This window comes from Trichosurus vulpecula, chromosome 1 (genome assembly GCF_011100635.1).
Source record: "Trichosurus vulpecula isolate mTriVul1 chromosome 1, mTriVul1.pri, whole genome shotgun sequence".
Classification (NCBI taxonomy): Eukaryota; Metazoa; Chordata; class Mammalia; order Diprotodontia; family Phalangeridae; genus Trichosurus; species Trichosurus vulpecula.
Genome location: NC_050573.1, coordinates 297,182,105 through 297,203,832, shown reverse-complemented (window position 1 = coordinate 297,203,832; position 21,728 = coordinate 297,182,105). Strand labels below are relative to the sequence as shown.

Below are 21,728 nucleotides of genomic sequence, written 5' to 3'. Positions count from 1 at the left end.
CTCACCATACTGGTGCTAGGCTTATTATATCTAGTTCACTTAGCTCTACTGCAGCTCAGAACTCCTGAGCTCAAGTGATCCACCATCCTTAGCCTCCCCAGTAGCAGGGATTATAGGCATGTACCACCATACTTCTCCACGCTGACTTTTTGAAAGACGTACTGTGTTGTGTTTTCCCCAGTTATATGAGGGTTAAAAAAAGATGAGAACTTTATCCCCACACCCTCTATAGTCATCTGGAAAATGCCATAAAGAGAAATGTATATATACTTTATCTTTTCTTTGACTATACAGAGAGCCTAACTCCCTTGTCATGCCCACGATAACAGATGAATTGTCCTTTAGGAAGAGAACTACCTACTGTACTCAGCAGTGAAGTGAAGGTTAAATAGATTTTTTATTGATACAGTACTTCCAGCTGCCTGTCATTTTTTCCAGTCATTCATGAACCAGAGTCATACTGCTGGTTTCTTATTTATTACCACTAATAAATGATTGTATAATACTGACCAGAAGGGTTACACATCTCACAGAAAACTTCCATGTGACAAGCACCATGATATGTACTGTAGAAACACAGCAGGGGCCATAAACAGTATTAAAGAAGTTTTGTTAACCCAATAATGATGATTATTACATACCAGAAAGCAATCACACTAGTTATTAGTAAAAGTTTACAAACATTAAAAAGTGCATAATAACATCTGGAGCCATTGAGGCCTGAAAAAAAGACACCACTTTATCTTAACAATTTAAAAATCAAAACGAAACCAAAAAGAAAAAAACCCAAACAAACCCCAAACAGCAGGGCTTTACTTATGTGATTAGTGTCCACATGATTATGATGGGATCATTTCTCCACTTTTTTTCATCCTTACACTGGGAGGTGGATTTTCCCCCAAAAATCAAAGCAGTAGCACAGATCTATACTTTAGCAACAGAAAATTAGGTCCTCTAGAAAGACACATTTCCAATTCTTGGAATGACTTTTTCCCCTCTCTTTTTCCCTCTCAAAAGCTTAAAAGTGATCCAAAAAACTCAAGTTTTAAAAGCTCCCAAACCTGGGAGAAAAATATAATTGACATATTGATTCCCAATTCCTGAAGAAATAGCAAGGGGCAGGCAAAGTGGCTATTTCAAACATGACAGGGGCACCAAATACATTGCATTTTAAGATAATATTCACATTAATGAATCACTTAGGAGGCCTGTGTAACTATGTTACAATACAACAAAGTGTTGATGAGTTTAGCATTAGGCCCAATCAATTTAGGAGGGTGATATTTTAATCCATCATGTGTACACCACCACATTATATTGGGGGGGGGGAATAAAAGAGGGGAGGGAGTGTGAGGTGAGAGGAAAGGAGGTAGGGAGAGAGGGGGAGGGGGAGTGATGGAGAGGGATGGGGGGAGAGAGGAGGAAGAGTGAGGGGGAGGGAGAAGGGAGAGAGGGGGAGAGGGGGGAAGAGAGAGAGAAAGAGTGAGAGAGTAAGGGCGGGAGGGAGAGAGGGGGAGGGAGGGAGGGAGGGAGGGAGAGAGAGAGACAGAGAGAGAGAGAGAGAGAGAGAGAGAGAGAGAAAGAGAGAGAGTCTTTTCAAAAATAAGTGGTAGAAAAATTCACAGTAACATAAAATCTTTTTTTTTCCTCCATAAGCAAGGGGGGCAGTGTTGAGCATCTAAATCATATAATACAAAAACATTGTAAATAACAGCTGCAAAACACAAATACATGGTTCTAAAAACAGTGCTTTCTTTATGATTCTTTTTTTTTTTACTGGGAGGATACTTTGGCCAGAGATTTTTTTTAAGCTCTGAGGATCACTTTAACCCTTTGCAAATAAACACAATTAAATCCTCTGACATTATGAGGGGCCATTTTGCTACAAGAAGAATCATCATCTGTTCGTGCTACTCTCTACAAGCATTTCATCATGGGATCAGGTGAAAGGATCCATCCGATGGAGATGTCCCAAGCTTAGCCATGCCAATTCAACCACTGCTAATGACAGAGGTAGAGAAAAGTCTGTCCGCAGATGCTTTAGCCTGTGTCCCCATTTTTAATAGGACAATGAGCAGGTTTCAGCAATGCAGAACAGCCATTTTTCTTTCCTCTCCTCTTACTTATGGAAATACATGCATTCCAGTCAGGCCTTGAAGGGTGAGAACGTCAGCAGCTGTGTCTGTAGGATCGAGGGAGACATTAGCTATCTTGCTTGGGTGCTCCCCCCTGGTTCTCCCCAGTTTGCTCCGGTGGGTTTTTCTGCCCATCTCCTTCTCCTTCTGCAAGAGACAATGATCAAGGGAGAAAGGAACAATTAAAGATGGGGGCAACATCTATTGGCAATTAAGACAAGATACTGGCATGACCTTCCCTCCTCGACCTGAAAGAACACTTTGTATTCCTTTTAAGTGCTTATGTTCCATTTTGCTATGGATATTGTATCATGTTTTATATTTATTTACTAGAATGCAAGCTTCTAGAGGGCAGGGGCCTTTCTCTCCCAGCCCCAAATAACTAGCAACCTTTTAATCAATGGCTGTTGAAACGAATTGAAAAGCAAAATAAACCAGGGAAAAATAAAACACATTCTGCTTGGAGATAAACTAAGAAGACATCAAATCTTCAATTCTAGTCATGGTGCTTTTGCTTGGTAGGCAGCCAATCCTGAAGACAATGGCTCAAATGTTTTAAGGACTGGCTGGTTCTGATGTTGTGCAATGTTCCATGAGCTCTGGACAACCTCATTCAAAAAACAAGGCTATAATTAACTCTCATCTTAGAATGATCTTTCTTTGTGCATATATATAGCATATGGCCTGGGTAAATAAATGGGAATTACGAGACACTTAAAGAACTGTCTTCATTTTCCCCCAATCTATGGTCATATGTTTTCTGAGCAGATATCAGAAGGCAAGTGATGTCTGACAATGTCTTAGAAGCATAGGAAAAAACAACAAACCGTCATCTATAGAATATAGTGCTAATCCACCAGTGGGATTATTTTATGATATCAAGGACAAATGGATCTCAGTACAGTATTTAAGAACAGAAGGGGGGTATTTGCCTTCAACCTTAAAGACAAACGGCAAAGTTTAATAGGACATGATCACCTGACAGTCGGCCCTTGGCTTGCACAAAATGGGCTTTGATTTCATTTCAGCTTCCAAAGGGGACAAATGCACAGCCACTGGAACAGCCTCCATGGCAACTGGCACACTCAATAGCAATTTAGGCAATGACTTAAGAGTTTTAGACACTAAATAATTCTCTCTCCAAGGCAAGGACATCATAGCACAGGCTAGAAACTAAAGGACTGTATTGTTCCATATAAAGATTATATCTTTTCCAGACCAAGTCCAGTTTGTCAGTACTATTTTTCAGATGCCTACATATAAATTTTTCCCTTTGATGAGCTCCTATTTTGGGAAGGAAGTTGTATCTACATTCAGACTGATAGAGTTAAGTGGAATAGAAATGAAAAGTGACCCTGGGCAAGTCACAGCTTCTGAGAGCCCCCAGTTTCCTCATTCGGAAATACTGGAATAACAGTAGTATTATCTCCCTCATAGTACTCATAGTACTTAGAGCAATGGCATCAAACTCAAATAGAAATGGAGATAGGGAGGACTAATTTATACATGAGGATCCCTGAAGGGGCATACTACTTAGTTTTAAAATGTAATGTTATCTATGTTTTATTGTATTTATTTATTGTATTAAATATTTCCCAATTACATTCTAATCTAGTTTGGGCCATACTCTGGTCTTCTACCTGTGGAGTTATTATCAATTTTTGAAATCTCCAGTTTACTAGCATTGCAATCTAAAAGTTCATTTATAAATGAATTGCTTAAAAATCAGAATGCATATCCCCCCCAAGAAAACAAAGTCACAGACTTTAGGAAGCTTTCGTTCCCCATGATCAGGAAGCTTTTCTGTAACATGGAACCAAAATATTCTTTGCTAAAACTTCTGCCCATTACTCCTAGTTCTGATCTCTTGGGCCAAGCAGAACAGTTGGTCACACAACAGTCTTTCAAATACTTGAAGACCTCATATGTGCCTACATCATCCCTAGTTCCAACAAAAGATCCTCTAATGGCATGATCTACCATGTTGGTTGCCTATCTGCCCTCCATTAAAAAAAATAATTTCTAAAATATGACACCCTAATCCAACCTCTCTAAGCCTGGAATGCACTCCCCTCCTCACATAAGTCCTTATTTTATTCAAGATTCAGCTAAAGCACCACCTTTCCACATGAAGCCCAACTGCTAATACCTTCCCTATATATTCGCTACTTTGTATTTATTCATTAATGTGTGTGTGTGTAATTCACACACACACACACAGAGCAGGAATGGTTTTATTTTGTCTTGGCATCTTTGGTGCATGGCAGAATGTCTGATACATAGTAAGTGCTCAATAAATGCTGGTTGATTGAATGATTGACAAAGTAGATATTTATATCTCTAAGAAAGAATTCTCAATGGAAACAGAAGCGAGCTTCAATAATGAGTTTACAAAGGTCCTTTCTAGACCTAGAATTGTCTTGAGCCTGAGACAGTTCACATGGGTATTGTGTATGTTGTAGTTAATCAGAGAAGGCTAGGCCTTGGAGTCAGGAAGACCTGAGTTTAAATCCAACCTCAGACATTAGCTGTGTGACCCTGGGCCAGTCATTTAACCTATACTCTCCTCAGTTTCCTCAACGGCAAAATTGGGATAATAGTGATAATAGTACCTATCTCTCAAGGCTGCTGTGAGGATCAAATGAGATAATATTTCTAAAGCACTTCAAACACTGACTGGCTGGAACATAAGAGGAACTTAATAGATGCTTGTTCCATTTCCCCTGTTATGGGGAGAATTCTTTGTTCTGGCATGAGCTGGACTAGACAGCAGCTATGATAAGTTCCAGCTCTGAGACTATGATTCTGGGAATGGAACCGTTCCTCCAATGAGAATAATATCTGGATTTCTACTGCTCTCCAGTATAGTCACACTGCACATCCATACTGAAAAAATATGAACTCCAAGAATGTTAGGAAGTTCTGATAAATTGGATGAAATGTCAAATTACCATAATTACCCCAGAATCATGGAATGTTTTATTCTCCCATTTCTACCCTTACAGAGTTCTCTTTCCTTATGAGAAAGGGCAATGCTTACCCAGGTAGGCAACTCTTAACCAATAAATATCCATCAGCTTAAATGTTCTTGGAAAGCCTATTGGTTCTTAGAGGGTCAAGTGATAGATTACTACAATGAATGAGACTTGTGACCCCTCTTCATCATAAAGTAGGCCTTCCTGGTGAAGCTCAGGGTGGTTAAAAAGAGGACATATCACTTCTATGCTTCATTTACCATGAGAAAAAGAGAAGATTCTTTTGCAGGCTGCCAACAGAGTGGCACTAGAGATGACGAGTTACGTCTCCATTACTTTTTTTTTTAGCTTTATTTTCTCTATTTAGCATGGGATAAGGTTAGGAGTATGTGGAGTTAATTGTGACTAAAGATCTTCCCTGCCTATTTAATAGGCCTCAGGTGGACTTAGTTATGGGGAAGTTTGATTAGGAGAGGCTTGTTTGTAGGCAGGCCCACACTCTTTTGCTAAGTAGGTGCTAAACCCCAGGGCCCTAAACAGTATATCCTGAGGGTGACCATGAAGCTCAGACTAGAGAGCTGTGAGGAGGAGATGATGATGAAGAGTGAACTGAAAGTAGAGGGAGCTTCACAGAAGACAGAACTTTGAGAGAAGAGAGCTGTGAGAGTCAGAGAACTGAAGAGGTAGAAAGATGCAGAGACAGGGGAGAGAGAGAGGGAAAACTCCAAGGGCTTTCAGAACGCAAGCTCTCAGAACTTAGGGAGAAGAGGACTCAGGCAAGCAGACAGTTAAGATTTGTGAATATTTACCAAAAGGCCCTAGCAGAGGGGAAGGTTGCAGGATGGCTTGGCTCCTTGCTGTGATATTTTGTTTTAATTTCCTTGCTGTTACATTGAAGTGGACTTACTGGTTTTGGAATACAATTGTTGCTATGTCAAATTGGAATTATTGGTTTTGGGATTTGATCCTCTGGTGTCTCAATAAATGTTTTACTTCTTCTGTCTTCTATACAGAGTCTCTTATATTTTGTGATTCCAAACTATGCAGGCATATTCATGTTCACCATCGATAATGTGAATCTTGCCTTACTGATACAAAGTGGGGATTCAAGACTCATTTGTGTTAATGTCAGGTACATTACACTTGTTAAATCTTCTATGTGAATGATTTAGAGGACCATTAGTGACCATGAAATGTCCAAAAACACACCACACAACATTCCTGTAGACTGTATACGTACAATGAGGCTCACAAATTAGTATGACCATGAAATGATGCTTCCATAGGTCACTGGAGTAATGGAGGTTAATGACAAAAAGAAAGCCTCTATATGCTCTAAAATATTTGTAGCAGCAAAGAGCTGGGGTAAAAATGTAGATGCCCATCAAATTGGGCTTGGCTAAACAATCTCTTACATTCATGTAGAAATGATGACCACAATGAATACAGAGAAGCACAAGAAAATTTATATATGCTGTTGCAAAGTGATAGAAGTAGAATCAGGGGAACAATTTCCTATACACAGTAACAACAACTAAAATGAAAACAACAATAAAACAAAGGAAACCGAAGGCTATTAAAGAATTACAAGTTTACCACCAAAGCAGATGTGAGAAAATACCTTCCCACTGCTTTTTTGCATAGATTGGGGACTACAGATGTGGTATACTGCACATAAAACGAAACTTTTTGGGGGGCTAAACTGTTATTTTTCCCTCTTCTTCCTCTTTGTTATAACAAATAGTTCGGAGCAGGGGGGTGGTGAGGGGAAAAAAGATATACTGCGAAATGTAAGTGATACAAGAAAAAAACCACCAAATAAGAGTGGTAATGACTAAGGAGTCAAAACTGGACACTTACCTTTGTCCAGAATCATAAAAAAACAGAACTCTTTCATCCAAGGTCATGTTCACATGTTGCTTTTCACATTCAACAAAGTCCGGTGAGGCATATTTCAATTATTACACGAACATATATGTGTCTGAGCTGGCCTGACAATGACCACCGTTTTTACAAAATTCCTCAACTACCCAACTTCCAGAAATGAATTCCTTCCTACCTTCCTCCCCCGAACACATACACATCACTCACCAGGCTTGTTGATATCAAGGTCCGATAGCTTAAGGGAGACATCAGTGGTGTTGGTGGTGGAAGAAGTCACGATGATATCGTGGATGGCATTCCTTCTACCGGTTCTTCCCGAAGCAATAAAATCTGCATACGTAGTTTCCACATCCGTCATTGCTAACAAATATCCACATAGCAGTGCCTATAGAAGACAATAGTGAAGTTGAGGTCACTATGTAAAAGGCAGTCACATGTTCAACTACTGTCCTGCAACAACATGAGCTAAAAAAATTCTTCCTATTTTAAATCTATTTTAAGACTTAAGTGCTGTTTGCAAATTTGGCCTTTGCTAAGGGTTGAGTGATTAGATCACAAAACTTTTCGACTTCCTCTCTGATCTCAGTATCTTTACCTGTAAAATGGACTAGATGTTCTCTAAATCCCCCTCCAGCCCTAGGTCTTATGATTCTAATGAAAAAAAAATGCACAAAATTTTTAAAGTAATATCTATTTTTTGAGAATAAAGTAATAGGATGTGGTAGCACTGGACTTGGAATCAGAAGCCTTGAGTTACAGTGGCAGTTTTCATGCTTATCAATACTACGATTTCAGAGAAATCTTTTAACTTCTTGGAGATTTCCTCATATGTAAGTAAAGTAGTGACAATAATACCTTCCATAGAGTTAGTAGCAGAACCAGTATTAGATTCTAGGTCTCCTGGTTCTCATCCTGATGCTCTTTCCATTAAACTAAGGGTCAACAAACTTCAGCCTCTAGGCCAAATCTAGCTGGCCTAGAGGGCCTTCTGTAGGCCCTCTGGCTAAGAATTTTTTTTAAATTTAAGTAAAGTTTTATTGTATTAAAAATGTAAGAATCATTCTTACCTCCAGGGCTGTACAAAAATAGGCAGAAGGCCCTTAGAGCGTTGTAGTTTGCTGACCCATGCATTAAACCAATTAAACAATGTACTCTCTACCTTAGGATTTGGGTAAGGTTGTGAGCCTTGTTCTTATGATTTGTGATTTGTTCACTTGAATGAATTTTAAGAATACTTTTATTACTAACATACAATATATAATAACATTTTTTGTCACTGTATTCCCAGCCACAACACAATAACTTGCATACAGTAGGGGTTTGATAAATATGCACTGAATTTGAGTTTAAGAGACCACAAATGTGGTTTCTTATACCAATGCTCTCCCTCAAGAAGACTAGAAAGGAAAAGGGATATTAGAAAATTATAGGATCATAGGTCTAGCGCTGAAAGGGACCTCTGAAGCCATCAAGTCCAATCTACTTATCGTATAGATGAAGAAACTGAGACCCAAGAAGATTAAGTGATTTTCCCAAAGTCACCAAGTAGTAAGCATCAGAGGTGAGATCTGAATCTTGTTTCTTAGGGTCTTTCTCCTGGCAGTTCTGCTATTGCCTAGTGTCCAACAGGCCAACTCTATTGGCTAACGCCCTGAGCCCATAGACCAGTGTTATTTCCATAGCTGCTTTATCACTTTATGTGGCAATACTTACTTAGATTTCTTGGCATTTCACAATATCCCAGTTAGTATCAGAAAGAAGGAAAACATATTCCTTAAGGGTAAATGAATTAAACTGCAAGAGTAGGATAGAAATGAGAAAGCTATCTTGGTGCATATTCATGCGGCAGATCTGAAGGACAAAATTCTAAAAGGAAATCATGTACCTAGAGCCGGATGGTGCCTCAGAGGTCATCTAAATCCAGGCCCTTTATTTTACTGAGGAGAAGACAGGCTCAGGGAGTTAAACCACCTAAGTGCCTAATATCACAGAGGTAAGAAAGTTAGTCAGTTGATTAGCATTTTATACTATGCGCTATGCTTGGCGATCAATGGATGAAATGCCAGGTCTGGGGTCAGGAAGACTCATCTTACTGAATTCAAATCTGTGTGACCCTGGGCAAGTCATTTAACCCTGATTGCCTAAGTTTCTCATCTGTAAAAATGAGCTGGAGAAAGAAAAGACAAACCATTCCACCATCTCTATCAAGAAAACCCTGTGTGGTGTCATAGAGTTGGACATGAAACAACAGCAAATGTGCTAAGCAGAGCCAGAATTTCAACTACAAACTGGCACCTTTCACACTGTACCACAATTCCCGGTCACAAGTTGAGATCAAATTTTAGCATAGGAAAGAACCTCAAGATCATCTCATCCAGCTTCTTTCCCATCTCATGCTGAACTATGTTATCAGCGCAGGAAGGAACTTAAAGATCATCTTATCCAATTTTCCCATTTTTTCAAAAGAGTAAAACTGAGGCTCAAAGAAGTAAGTTGGCTTGACCAAAGCCACAGACAATGAGGTGGAGGCAGAGCTGAGTTTAGAACCCAGGTTGGACCCATGTTCAGTGCTTTCCATTTATTATATTTTACTGTAATGCATTAGCTTCAGTAACATAATTTAGGAAATGTTACATTCTGAACTCCACTTAAGGGAGACCTCAAAAATGTGAGGAAAATTCATACTAAAACACCTGATCCTCTCTTATAAAATGAATGAAGCATTTATTAAGCAACTACTACGTACGATGCATGATGCTATGCACTGGAGATACAAAGAGAAAAGTTAAGGATGGTCTCTGCTCCCAAGAAACTTACATTCTAGTGAAAGGGACAACATGTATATAAAAGGTGTCAGCTCCAAGTCAGACGGCAAGGTCTCACAGACAAGGCAGATGCTAATGTCTCTTTCTTAATGTCATTTCCACTGATAAAATCAGATCAGTTTCTAATCTGGGTGGCAAGAACTTTCTTTCCTGGGTCTCTGGTAGCAGTGACTCTAGGGCTTGCAGGATGCATCTCCACTGGGGCTGCTTCTCAGGATCATGGCTGGGGCCATTGATCTGGAAGCATTGATATTCCCAAGGCCTCTAGACCCAGAGTTCTGGTCTGTCCCCATCAAGGTCTATAGGTGAAATGGTGGTGAAAATGGCGGCGATGCTTTGACTTGTCTGTCACATGCTGCTTCCCATGTCTCTGTCAAGATGCCTTTTTTATTCAGCAAGGTTGGCTATCCTCTCCTGTATTGCAGTTGGTGGGGATGGCTAACCTCTTCTCTTCAGGAGTTGCTTCCCTTAATGATGTCTATGAGGGTTGGACTGGGAGCAATGTGGCACACTGAACAGAAGGCTTGTCTTAGAGTCTCCAAGTTCTGCCTCAAGCAACTCCTTAACAAATGAAGTTGCAAGGCAGGTGTTGATCTCCCTCGCCAGGAGCCCCTTATACCAATGAAATCACAAGTTTGACTGAATATATATTATAAATGCACATACACACATATACACACAATTCACGCCCCAACTCTAAATGAACTCCCTCAGCATAATGGCATGCCTGACTCCATCAGGACACACTGGCATTAGTCATACCCTGCCCCCATTTCTATACCTTTGTACCCCAAACAAAGCAAAAATGCAAATCACTCTCTTCTCACTGACTTACATAATTTTTAGCCCCCAAATACTCAAGTCATAACCTAGAACAACTGCTTCTAAATCAATCTACTTAATGTGAAATGTCACCAATTTTTCTTCCTTATACTTGGCATTTCACATCACCCCCAAACCAAGTGAACACCCACTTGTATCTGAATTACAAGATGATTATGAAACAGATAGAGGAACTTAAAATCATAGACTGAGGTAAAGAAAAAGAAATAAAAGGGAGAAAGCTTGGGACAATGACAGGTCTCAAAATTACCTACAACCAGCTTTATAACTAGATGCAACTGCTTCTGAGGCAAATGTGTTTGGGTGTGTAAGGGTAAGTAGAGAATGTGGCAGCTGTGGGGCTGAGGCCATTCCAACCCCAAATTCAATGGAATTGGGAGAGGTTCATGGGGGTAGCCTGATAAACTGGTCTCTCCCCCTTTTGCTTTCATCTTATTCTTCTACATTCCTTCTAATGTGCCTTTTGAGAACTTCATGCTATTCTAAATAAATGAAAAACAAAACAAAAAACGGCACACTCCTCAGACTTTTTCTTTCTGCATTCCTCCCACATCTTCACATTCACTGAAGCTGGGATTAAATTCTAAACATAACTTTCATGTGCTTTGCCTATATGAGCAATGAGCTTGCTGGTGACACAGAATGGTTGATACCACATAAATTAGCATTATCCATGTGAATGGGGGAAGAAATGAATCAGAAGGGATAAGCCAAACATTTATATTTGGTTTCAGAACACAGACCACCCCCAGCACACGCCTTCTATGCAATGTAGTGATGAATTTCTTCCAATCGAATTCCACTGTGAATGAGGTGCAGGGATGGACACAGCTAAATTTGTGTTGTTATGAACAACATACAGTTCACTTTCCTTTTCACCTCCTCTCAAGGCAAAACATTAATTACTGGACCAGTATTTATCTTACTGATGGTTTCCTGGGTGGACAATTCTTCTTCACGTTCCCCTCAGTTAAGCACCCTAAAATCACTTCATTATTGTTCAGTCTTTTACGAGCATTTTTCTTCTAAGTTTATGGTGGGTTTGACATGCATGGTAATAGTATTTCCCCAATTATTCCATTTAATTTTTAGTCAAAGAGATAAGTCCCAGTCCTTCTAGTCAACCATATGATCACTAGAGATCCTGGCATAAGAGTGGTTCCAACTGTGTATTTGGAAGGTCAACTACAAGAATGTAAGTATAAAAATAGCCTTAAGAGATTCATTTCCTGTTGGTTTCAAAAAACAATAAATAACTATATTCAATGAAACCAAAGGAGTGAAATAAATAAGCTGAGCTAAAGGAAAACTTAGAGGTTTCATTTTAAGAGTAGCAATGGACAGATTTCAGTATCCCATAAAAAGAACCTAGGATGTATTCATGCAAATGAAGTTAAATCTATATGCTAAATATATATCGAACCTATCCATTTGATTATTTAACTGAAAAATGAAGCCCAAATATGTCTCAAAATGGAAACAGGGCTAAAATGTATTAAAGCATACATTTCTTTTGTACATAATGAGACAGAAAAGATTACATAAGTATTTATAGTCTGATAGGATAGAGAAAAATTTACTATTTAAAAATAAAATTATTTTAGATGCAATTTTTCATAAATAACAAATTCTCCCAAATTACAATCTAAAACTCTGATTAAAAAAAAAACCCTTTAACTTTTGTTTTCATTCTACTTTGTCCTCCTCCTCCCCACCAAGTCCCATGAACCAACCTGAGAATCTGTGTTTTTCAGGAGTCTCCTTCTGTTTTATGAGGAAGTTTTTGTCTCATCTCCATAATTCTAATCCAGTCTTTAACCAGTTTATCCCTTTCTCAGACCCTTACTTCAATTAGCTGAGAGGACAGCTTAAGTTTGGATTAGCAGTATCTATATATTAGTATTGTCAAAAGAAGCAAGGAAAAAGGAAGCCTGTACTTGTCTCCTAAATATAGCACGTTGAGTATTTTGGCTTAGATGTCTCCAAGACCTTCAGGCCTATGAACATTCTAAACTGAGTTACTGTAGTGACAGCTGGTCATATGCTAAATGCTGATTGGATGACAGACTAATTTTGCTTCAGAAATGGAAACAAATGAAATGAGACACACACTTAGAAGGAATGGATAGAATGCAACCAGCCTGCATTAAAAAGTTTCTCTAATAAAAAAGTGTCATGTCTTTTGATCAACAAAAACTCTCCTGCCCCCTTACTATATCTGCCAAGTATTGCTCCTTAACCCTTACTTGATGAAGTCTTATAAATTATTTTCTCATTGTAGGGAGTCTTTCAAGAATTTACCTTGTTTGTTGTTTGGTCCTGCTTTGCACTTAGTAGGGATACAACATTTATTGATCTAGAATTTAATACAATCATTTGTACAATACAATCTTTTTTAAGATTCCAAATCTGTATATTTTACAGGCAATAAATGAAAATTATATGAAATAAAAATGGGTGATTACTAAAGTACTCACTGGAAAGGTCCTGCAGAATTAGAAACCAGAACAGAATCATGGGATCTAAGAGCTGAGCGGGACCCCAGAAATCATCTAGTCCAATCCTTAACGAAGGCAGGAATCAATTTTTTAACATCCCTGGTGGCAATCCAACCTATACCTGAATGTCTCCCTCCTCACAGGATCTGTGTCACAAGGCTCCAATGGGTATGAATACAGGGTAGATAAATTCCTTTAGAAAACTTCTGTCTAGCAAAAAGATGTCGACATCTCTGCTAATAATAAGCCTCTTCAGGTAGAACCTGCTTCCATAGAATTCTAAAAATGACAACTTGATTCTCCTTTAGAATTCTTTGTGGGGAGATTTTCTATAGATACTAAGACACCTATAAGTGGTGCTTTACCTCACCCCGCCAATAAAAAATACCAATATGCTTCTTTTCATCCCTGATTCTGTCTAGATTTTTTAAATATTTTAGCTAAAAAAGGTGCTAGTCCATAGCACAGGTAAACAGTTCTCCACCTTTTCTGATTACTCACCAACTGGGCCCCATTCACGACTTTGCTCATGCTGTCTCTCCCATACATCATGTCCTCTCCTGCTCTTCCTACCAATTAATGAATAAGCATTACCTCTTCTAAGACCTGGCTCAATGTACTTCTGTTGGATCTCATTTATTTTCAGGAACTTTATACTCTATATGACTGAAGACAAGTTTATGCTCCCTTTCCAAAAGGGCTAAAATCTTACAAGTGCAAGCTCAGGCCCATAAAATAGCAACAGTGACTATAAATACCTGCCATTTGTATAGTAGTTGATAGTACAAAGAGAGTTTTACATTCGTAACTTGTTTAATAATTATAGCAACTCTGTGAGGAGCAGCTTTTATTATTACCATGTTACAGTTACAGAAACAATTTTAGAGAGGTAAAAAAGTGCTTTGTCAAAGGTCACAAAGCTAGTAAGTAGAGCTGGAACTCAAAACTCCATCTTATGCCCTGAAATCTTATTATCTGTCTACCATAGCATGTTGTTTCAATATCCAACATGTCCAAGGGGACTCTAAACCCCTCACTTCAGCAAAGAACAGCCCAGCTATCAGACACACTTCTCTGCGCTCTGGTACCCCTTAAACTAACATAGATGTCTCTAAACATGCTTTAATTAGGATGTTAGAGATAATCTAGTCCAGTTCTTTTATTTAACAAATAAGGAAACTATGAGACAAAGAAATGACTTAACTACTAGCTGTGTAACATAACTAGTAGTTAGTTACAGAGCCAGGACCACAACTCAAGTCTCCTACTCTGAATCTACTACTCTTGACACTATATTTAAAGACTCTTTATTTATAAGAGAAAGATGGTCATTAAAAAAGATACTCCACTTGCTCCTTTCAGGGTGAATATATCAAAAGATCTTAGAGTTGGTTGTGATCTCAAGTCTAATTTCATCCCATACAATCCAAGCATTTCTTAAGCACCTATGCCTTACACAAAGACAAAAGGAAATCCAGCCCTGGCCCTGGTTTTCATTAGAAAGGGCAGATACCACATTAACACAGACTAGTATATATATGATAATTTGGAAAGAAAGGAGGGATAGTTAAGCGGAACATGAGTAGAGTTTTGAAGGAAGCTAAGAATCCTAAGAGGAAATGGGTGAAAGGGAAGTGCATTTCAGGCATCAGGGGCAGCCTGTGCAAAATCAGAGAAATTAAAGACTGAATCCTTCTATTCATGTAATACTGCCAATTCCAGTAGTGGAGAGAATTTTTATGCTCACATCAATGAAATCACAGGTCTGGATCAAAAATAAAAAGATTGCAACTAATATGGCAATAACTCAGCTGCACCACAATGTTTTATATTGATCTTAGATAATTGTCAATTACTATTATTAGTACTGTCATAAGGCCCACTAACTTTGGATTTAATTCACACGACAACCTTCGCATTTCTCTGAAAATGATACTTACGAGATGCATTAGCAGTATCAAAACAATACCATACAATATTCCCAGTTCTGCCCCTAATGTGCTGTAACGACTATGGGTATTCATTTCCTCATCTGCAAAATTAAAAGGCTAGAGTAACTAATCCTCAAGGTTCCTAATAGCACTGACATCCTACAAGTCTATAGTAAATAGTTTAATGTAATTACTATCTTAAAATGATATTTGTAAATTAGCAAATTCCAGAATTTGCACATTCACCTTAATGAGGATTATTTCTTGCTTTTCTTTGAAAGTTTGCATCATCAGTTTAAGGCCTATTTAATAAAGTCATAGAGCTATCTGATGTCTCACTCTTTTAAAGATTTTTTTTTACATCATCTATTTAATATTTCAAAGAGTTCTTAAATAATTGATCAACTAATCCTTGCAACACCCCTGCCAAGTCAGTCAATTAGCAGAAGGAATACTGCTGGTTGGCAAGCGACAAGCAATTATTACTTGAACATTACAAATGAAGAAACTAAAGCAGAGAGAGGTTAATCGACTTGACCAATGTCTCACACAGTCAGTGGCAGGTCTGATGTCAGAACTGAAGTCTGGCTTTATCACCATTATTATTAAAAGAACAGTAAGTACTATAGACCCTTAGTATTTTAGGACTGCCTGGGAAGGAAGAGATCAAACAGTCCAATGCCCTCATTTTACAGATGACTAGATCAGCGGTCTCAAATAGCAGATCTGTTTTACAATTTATATCACCACTCTAGTACACCATCATCTAGGTTTTTGTTTTGGTCTACAAAGACTCATTAATGTGATTACATCATCTGAACAAGGGGACAAAGGGCTGCATAATATGTCTTGGAAGTTCTGAGTGATCAACCCTGGGGACGTTTGACATGGCTAAGCCTCCTACAGAGTCCTGAATTTTTTTTTTGAGAACAACTCTCTCAGAAATACATTTCCTTGTCTTGTTTGTTAAATGCAGTATCTAAAATGACTGTATTTTCTGGGAGTTCATCTGAATTAAACCTCTACTATGTGGCAAGATGCTATGCTGGGAGGTGGGATTATAGAGATGTAGGACAGTCATCCCTCAGATGGCTTATAGTCTAATAGGGGAGGGTGAGGGAGACATGATGAATGTGCAGAAAGTACAAGGCAAGGTTGTATGTGATAAGAGGCAAAGATGTTGTTATCCAAAGTGTTAGGAGAAAAGTTGAGGACAGATAAATTCTTTTTCAGGTGGGGGGAACTGAGAAAGGATTAATGGGGGGGGGAAAGAAAGCACTCCAACAGGCCAAGAGGAGGAGGGAGAACTTTTCAGGCACGGAGGAGTCTATGTAGGCAGGGTAATTCAGGATGAGATGGTAGAATGGCTAACAATCCACTTTGGCTATAAAGCAATGAAGGGGAATCTTATGAAGTAAAGCTGGGATAATGGAGTATTATAGGCTCCCATTGATTTTTGAGCTGAAAAGAACCTTAGAGGCCATCTGGTCCAATTTCTTCATTTTACAGATGAGGAACTGCAGCCCCAAAAGGGGAAGTGACTTGCCTAGTTTCACATAGCTAACAAGTATCTAAGGTGGGTTCTCAACCTAAGTACTCCTAATTCCATGTCACACCCTCTTATCTATTATACCATGCTGCCTTTAGAGCTGGGAGTGACCTCAAAGTTCATCTTGCTCCAACCCTGCTTTTCAGACAAAGAAACTGAGGCCTTGAAGGGTACATAACATTTCTAAGAACACACAGGTAGCAAAAAACAGAAAGAGGATTTTGGAACCTAGGTCACTTTGTCCTCCTGACAGGACATCCTATTCTGCTGAATGATGGTTCATATTCATCCTTTCAATGAAAAGAAAGAACCACCATATATCAGTGTGTCCTCAACCTGCTGTGCGCTTGGGAAGAGGAGGGCATCTGCTCCTTTGGGTGCTGGAGTTGCTTACACTAAGCACTGCTGCCCTCCTCTTAAAGGTGATTTGAAGGCTCATTTCCTGAGTGAAGCTTGTTTCCTTCCTTCCTCATAGCAGGAATTCTTATGCCATTGAAACCTTCCCAGAATTGAGATGAATACTGACAGAAAAAAATGGACTGTGTATTATTATTCATTTTTAACACCCTACTATTTGCTAGCAATTCCTACTTTAAAACTTGTATTTGGTGTCTCTATCTCTTCTATCAGTCATCAGTCTATTGTGCCATGAGGGCATAAGGCTAAGATCGGATCAGTATGGGTCCAGAATAAGAAATTATCCATTCTAATGTAAGCACCTGTCCATGGTGTTAACCATGGATATAACCACTCTATCCATTGTGTTAACTTCTTCATATAGTTAATTGTTATCAAATCTTTACCACTTCTTCATAAGGCTGTCATCAAATCTTTCCTCTACAAAAGGGAAGCTATTATTTCTGGAGATCATTTAACCTGATAACCTAGAAAATTCTACATCCTAGTGGAAATGTATGTATTTAGGTTGGTGGCTGAAATACAGGTGAAAAGTTAGAAGAGATAGCTAAAGCTACGTGAGTATACAAACTCTCCAAGCAAGAAAATACAAAAAGAAGCAGGCAAGAGCCAAGAATTCTTGGGGATCATACAGAGTTTAGATATGGGGAAAATGGTCAGGATGCAGACCATTGTCTGGACAGCATACACTGGGCTTGTTGGATCCAGGAGTGGGTTGGAAGCTAGGATGGAATCCACAAAACCACGCAAGAAGAGGGACCAAACTACACCTTCAGGTAGTGAAACTCAAGAAAGCAGTACTATGAAAGTCTATATAAGCACAGTGGTGCTAAATTAAGCACAGGAAGAAGTGCCAATTACTTGGCCTATAGTAGCACTAGTTGGACCGGATTCATATCAAGATGCCAACCTGGCTCATTCCTTGATCACCTCAGTGGGATATAATGACTCAGCCTGATGGTTGTCTGTGTATTTAAAGAGAAAAGAAAATCAGGAAAATATTTTGCCACGAGAGCAAAAGATTTTTCAAGAAGTGACTGGCCAATTTGCAGTCCATGCTACATAAGGTTGGGCAGCCTGAACAGTTACAAAAGACTATTTTTTGCCAAGCTCTGAGAGAGCGATTCTAATCGTGTAGTAGGGACAGAAGCCAGATTTCAGGAGTCAATAGGGGGATGGATGGATTGAAGTAGAAGATGTGGGTACAGATGAGCTATTTTAAGAGTTTGGCAGAAAAGGGAAGAAGAGATATTGAATAACAGCTGGGAGTACCAGTATTCCTAGGGAAGTCTTGAGCATATTAAGAACATAAAAGGGAGAGATTCCATGGAAAGATATGAAAGGAGAGAGAGGTGGAGAAGAAGGAGGAGGAGAGAGAGAATGAAAAGGAGAGGGAGTAGGAAAGGAGAGAGACAGAGACATATGTTAATTCTGGGAACAAAGACCCAGAGGAGGTAGGAAGTGGTAGGACCCAGAGTACAGGGGAAAGGTTTAGTTTTAGAGAGGAAGAGTGAATCCTCTCTCTGAGACCAGAGGAAGGGATGGAAGGACAGATTTGAAGATAATAATGTGCCAAAGTGAAAGAGGTCCAAAAGGAGCAAAAGTGGAGAGTTTTAACCTTCCCTGAAAACTAAGAGATGAAGTTGTCTGCTGTGTGTATGTGTGTGTGATGGGGCTAAGGATTTAAGATTCTAAAGAGAGAAAACAAAAGGTCTCCTATGGGCACTGTAGCAGGAACTTCTTAAGAAGAGAATAAGAATCAATAAATATCACTGAGAGACAAATTCAAGTCTGATGGCAAGAATCTGTAAAGGACCAGTTCTTTGCTGGGCAGTATCTTACTCTGACAGTGATTTGCATCCCAGAAATGGAGAAAGAGGGTGTGGGCAAAGGCCTAGGGATTAGCTAAACAGGCTAAGCCAAAGTTCAATGAGAATATAAGAAACTAAGAGGCTGGAAATGGAATGCTGAAACATGTAGTTGTATGTCTAGTCTGGGGAATGGAAAGAATCCAGTGTAGGCAAGGTATTGCAAAAGGAATGTGCAAGGTGGGAAGGGAGTCACCCTGAGAAGTCATCTCTAAAAGAATGATATGTAGGTCCCCTGGGTGTGATGAGGGGAACTAGAAAAATGGCAGATAAGGAGGTTGTGTTTGGAGACAGGGAAGGAGGCAAGACAAAGATATCAGATTTTTGTGGATATGTTGGTATGAAGAGCATCCACTCGAGGTATGTGAGGTCAAGGAATTTTAATAAAGATGCTAAAGTGATTGTGGATGGTGATCAGGGATGTGTTATGGGAGGCTCTAAGTCCTTGAGGTCTTTCAAGAAGATGAAATCATGGCCTTCTGAACTGCTTGGTATATTTCTAGCTTGATAGCTAAGACGTCAAATTACACACAAATGGCTGCTATTGTTCCAAATAAACTCGCTGTCTATAATTTGGAATATATCATGAAGTAATGAGACTATTGTTCATTCCATAGAACTCGAAGCCTTGGACTACTAGAATTTTCTGATGGAGCCATTTAATTCTATTAAATATTGTAAACTGTACCATGAAAGGTGGCAAGTTAAGCTAGTAGAGTTGTAAGCATAGTCAGGAAGCTTCCCATCCTGTGAGAAATTCCTACACTCTAGAACAGAGAGAAAGAATGAAATACATGAAGTTCTTTGAGGGAAGGGCCTTATTTTTTGTTTTTATATCCCCAACACTTAGGCCATTGCCTTGCACATTTTTGAAAGGACCAGGTCTATAATTTCACTGGTAGGTAGGTAGATGGTCTGAACGTCAAATCACTCCCAGTGAGGAAAATCCCCCCTCACAGTTCAGCTTGGCATCTGTTCAGCAGTTTACAGGCTCTGAGTGTTGCCTATGACCCTCAGACATTGTGACTCGCCCAGGGTCACGTATTATTTATAAGAGGCAAAAGTCTCTATCCATTGCCACAGACTGCCTCTATCAATATAAATATTAACAAATAACCCTTTATTAAAATAAGTATATGCAAAATAAATATAAAGCAAATTGTATCTAAACATGGCTATACATAGATGTGGTAATAATAGCACTTAACATTTGGGGGCAGGGGGAAAGGGGCACAGCATTTTTCCGCACTCTGCCAGCTCCAGGATCATGTGCCATTCAATTCAATCATTTAAGTGTGCACTATGTGTAAGGCACGTAATTGTAAGAGGGGTTTATAATTTTTTTTAATTGGGGAAAGGAATTCCCTGCATTTGAAGAGTGAATGTGGCTCACTTTCTTGTAATCTCGACTGTAAGTGTACTTCTGTAATGCCAACTGCGCTTTCTCCAAGATTTCCAGTATGAGATGTTTCCGAAGAACAGTTCTTCAAGAGAATGAGTCATATACTTTGGGTGGTAAATGAGTAGTGTGGTAATCAGGCCTGAGGTATATTTGGTATGATCTAACAAAACAATCAGCCACCAAGCATTTAACTGCCAGATATATTCCAACATTCGTATCGTGTTAGGTGCTGGTGGTGACAAAAATGAAACCGCTGTCCCCAGTGCTTACAATCTATCAGGGAAGATAACATGTACATAAATAATAATGATGATGATAATGTAAATCACCGTGCATATGATTTTATCTGAACCTCATGACCACCTTTTTTTGGAGGTAGGTGCTAGTATTATCTTCATTTTACAGATAAAACAGAGGTTAAAAGAGATGAAGAGACTTGCCCCCCAACAACCCCCCCCATAGTTTCCTGGTTAAATCACCTCCCCAGTTGTGTCCAAGCAGATATTAAATCATTAGTTTTCATTGACTTGGTGAATTTTCCTTAGTTGATATCTTCTATTGAGGAAGGCCCATCCTTCTAATTTGATTGACAAGCATTATTCAGTTCTTCCCTATCACTAAATACTGATCCTTCCCATGAACATTTAGAAGCACACCTGTCTGTTACATTCCAGTGAGACTATATGGATTTCTGTTTGTGTTCCAGAATCTCAGTGATGTCACTTCTAAGATTTTTCTTCCAATCATTTCTGATTATTTCTTTTCTACCTTAGCCCCAACAAGGCACTGTATGGGTGTGCTGAAGCCTTAGACTATACAGATGCATCATGTCTTCTTTTAACACCCACGGCGCTCAGACACAGTGACTCACACGGGAGAATCATTGTTCTCCCTCCCTTAAATGCTCTTCTCTCCTACCTCCCACCTTCAAGATGCAGCCAGAGTTTTGGCGGGGGGAAGATAAAAGGAGGGGTGACTTTCCAGAGAAGGCTTCCATTTGGACTTTTAACTACTACTTGTTCATAAATAAATGTGTAATAGATAATATTGTGATCAGAGGCGGGGGGAAAGAAAATGCAACATTTTCATAATTATCCATCTCTCTAACATACTATCTCTGACAGGAACACCTATCAAATAGTTACTCTCTTGAGGCTGAAATACTTGCACAGAACGAAAACTTCTCCCAGAACTGGATGCTATTATAAAAATAAAAGATAAGCAACCAGCATAACCACCCTTTTAGACACTGATGCCTCTCTCTGAGAACTACAAGACTTTAGTTGTAATAATTTTCCTCCCACCTTCCCTGCCCCACCCCCCCACCCCCCACCCCCCACTTGGTTCTTCCTTCTGCTTTTCCATTCCATGATGAAAGAAAAGTAAGTAAATGAAACACCA

The 21,728-nt window shown here is 39.2% G+C and overlaps 1 protein-coding gene across 3 annotated transcripts in view; it reads right to left on the bottom strand.

Moving 5' to 3' along the window:
• Window positions 1-373: 373 nt before the first annotated feature.
• The window catches only part of PKIA (cAMP-dependent protein kinase inhibitor alpha), a 77,092-nt gene continuing 55,737 nt past the window's right edge, over window positions 374-21,728 (bottom strand). For 2 of the 3 annotated variants that reach the window (XM_036749743.1, XM_036749751.1), the window contains exons 2-3: window positions 7,202-7,379; window positions 374-2,282 (exon numbers count right to left, since the gene is read on the bottom strand). In XM_036749743.1, the coding sequence (XP_036605638.1) occupies window positions 2,203-2,282; window positions 7,202-7,379 (258 nt within the window). In that variant the 3' untranslated portion in view covers window positions 374-2,202. Of the gene's footprint in view, window positions 2,283-7,201; window positions 7,380-12,395; window positions 12,678-21,728 lie in introns of those variants that run through there. The other variant, XM_036749745.1, reaches the window with a different exon arrangement.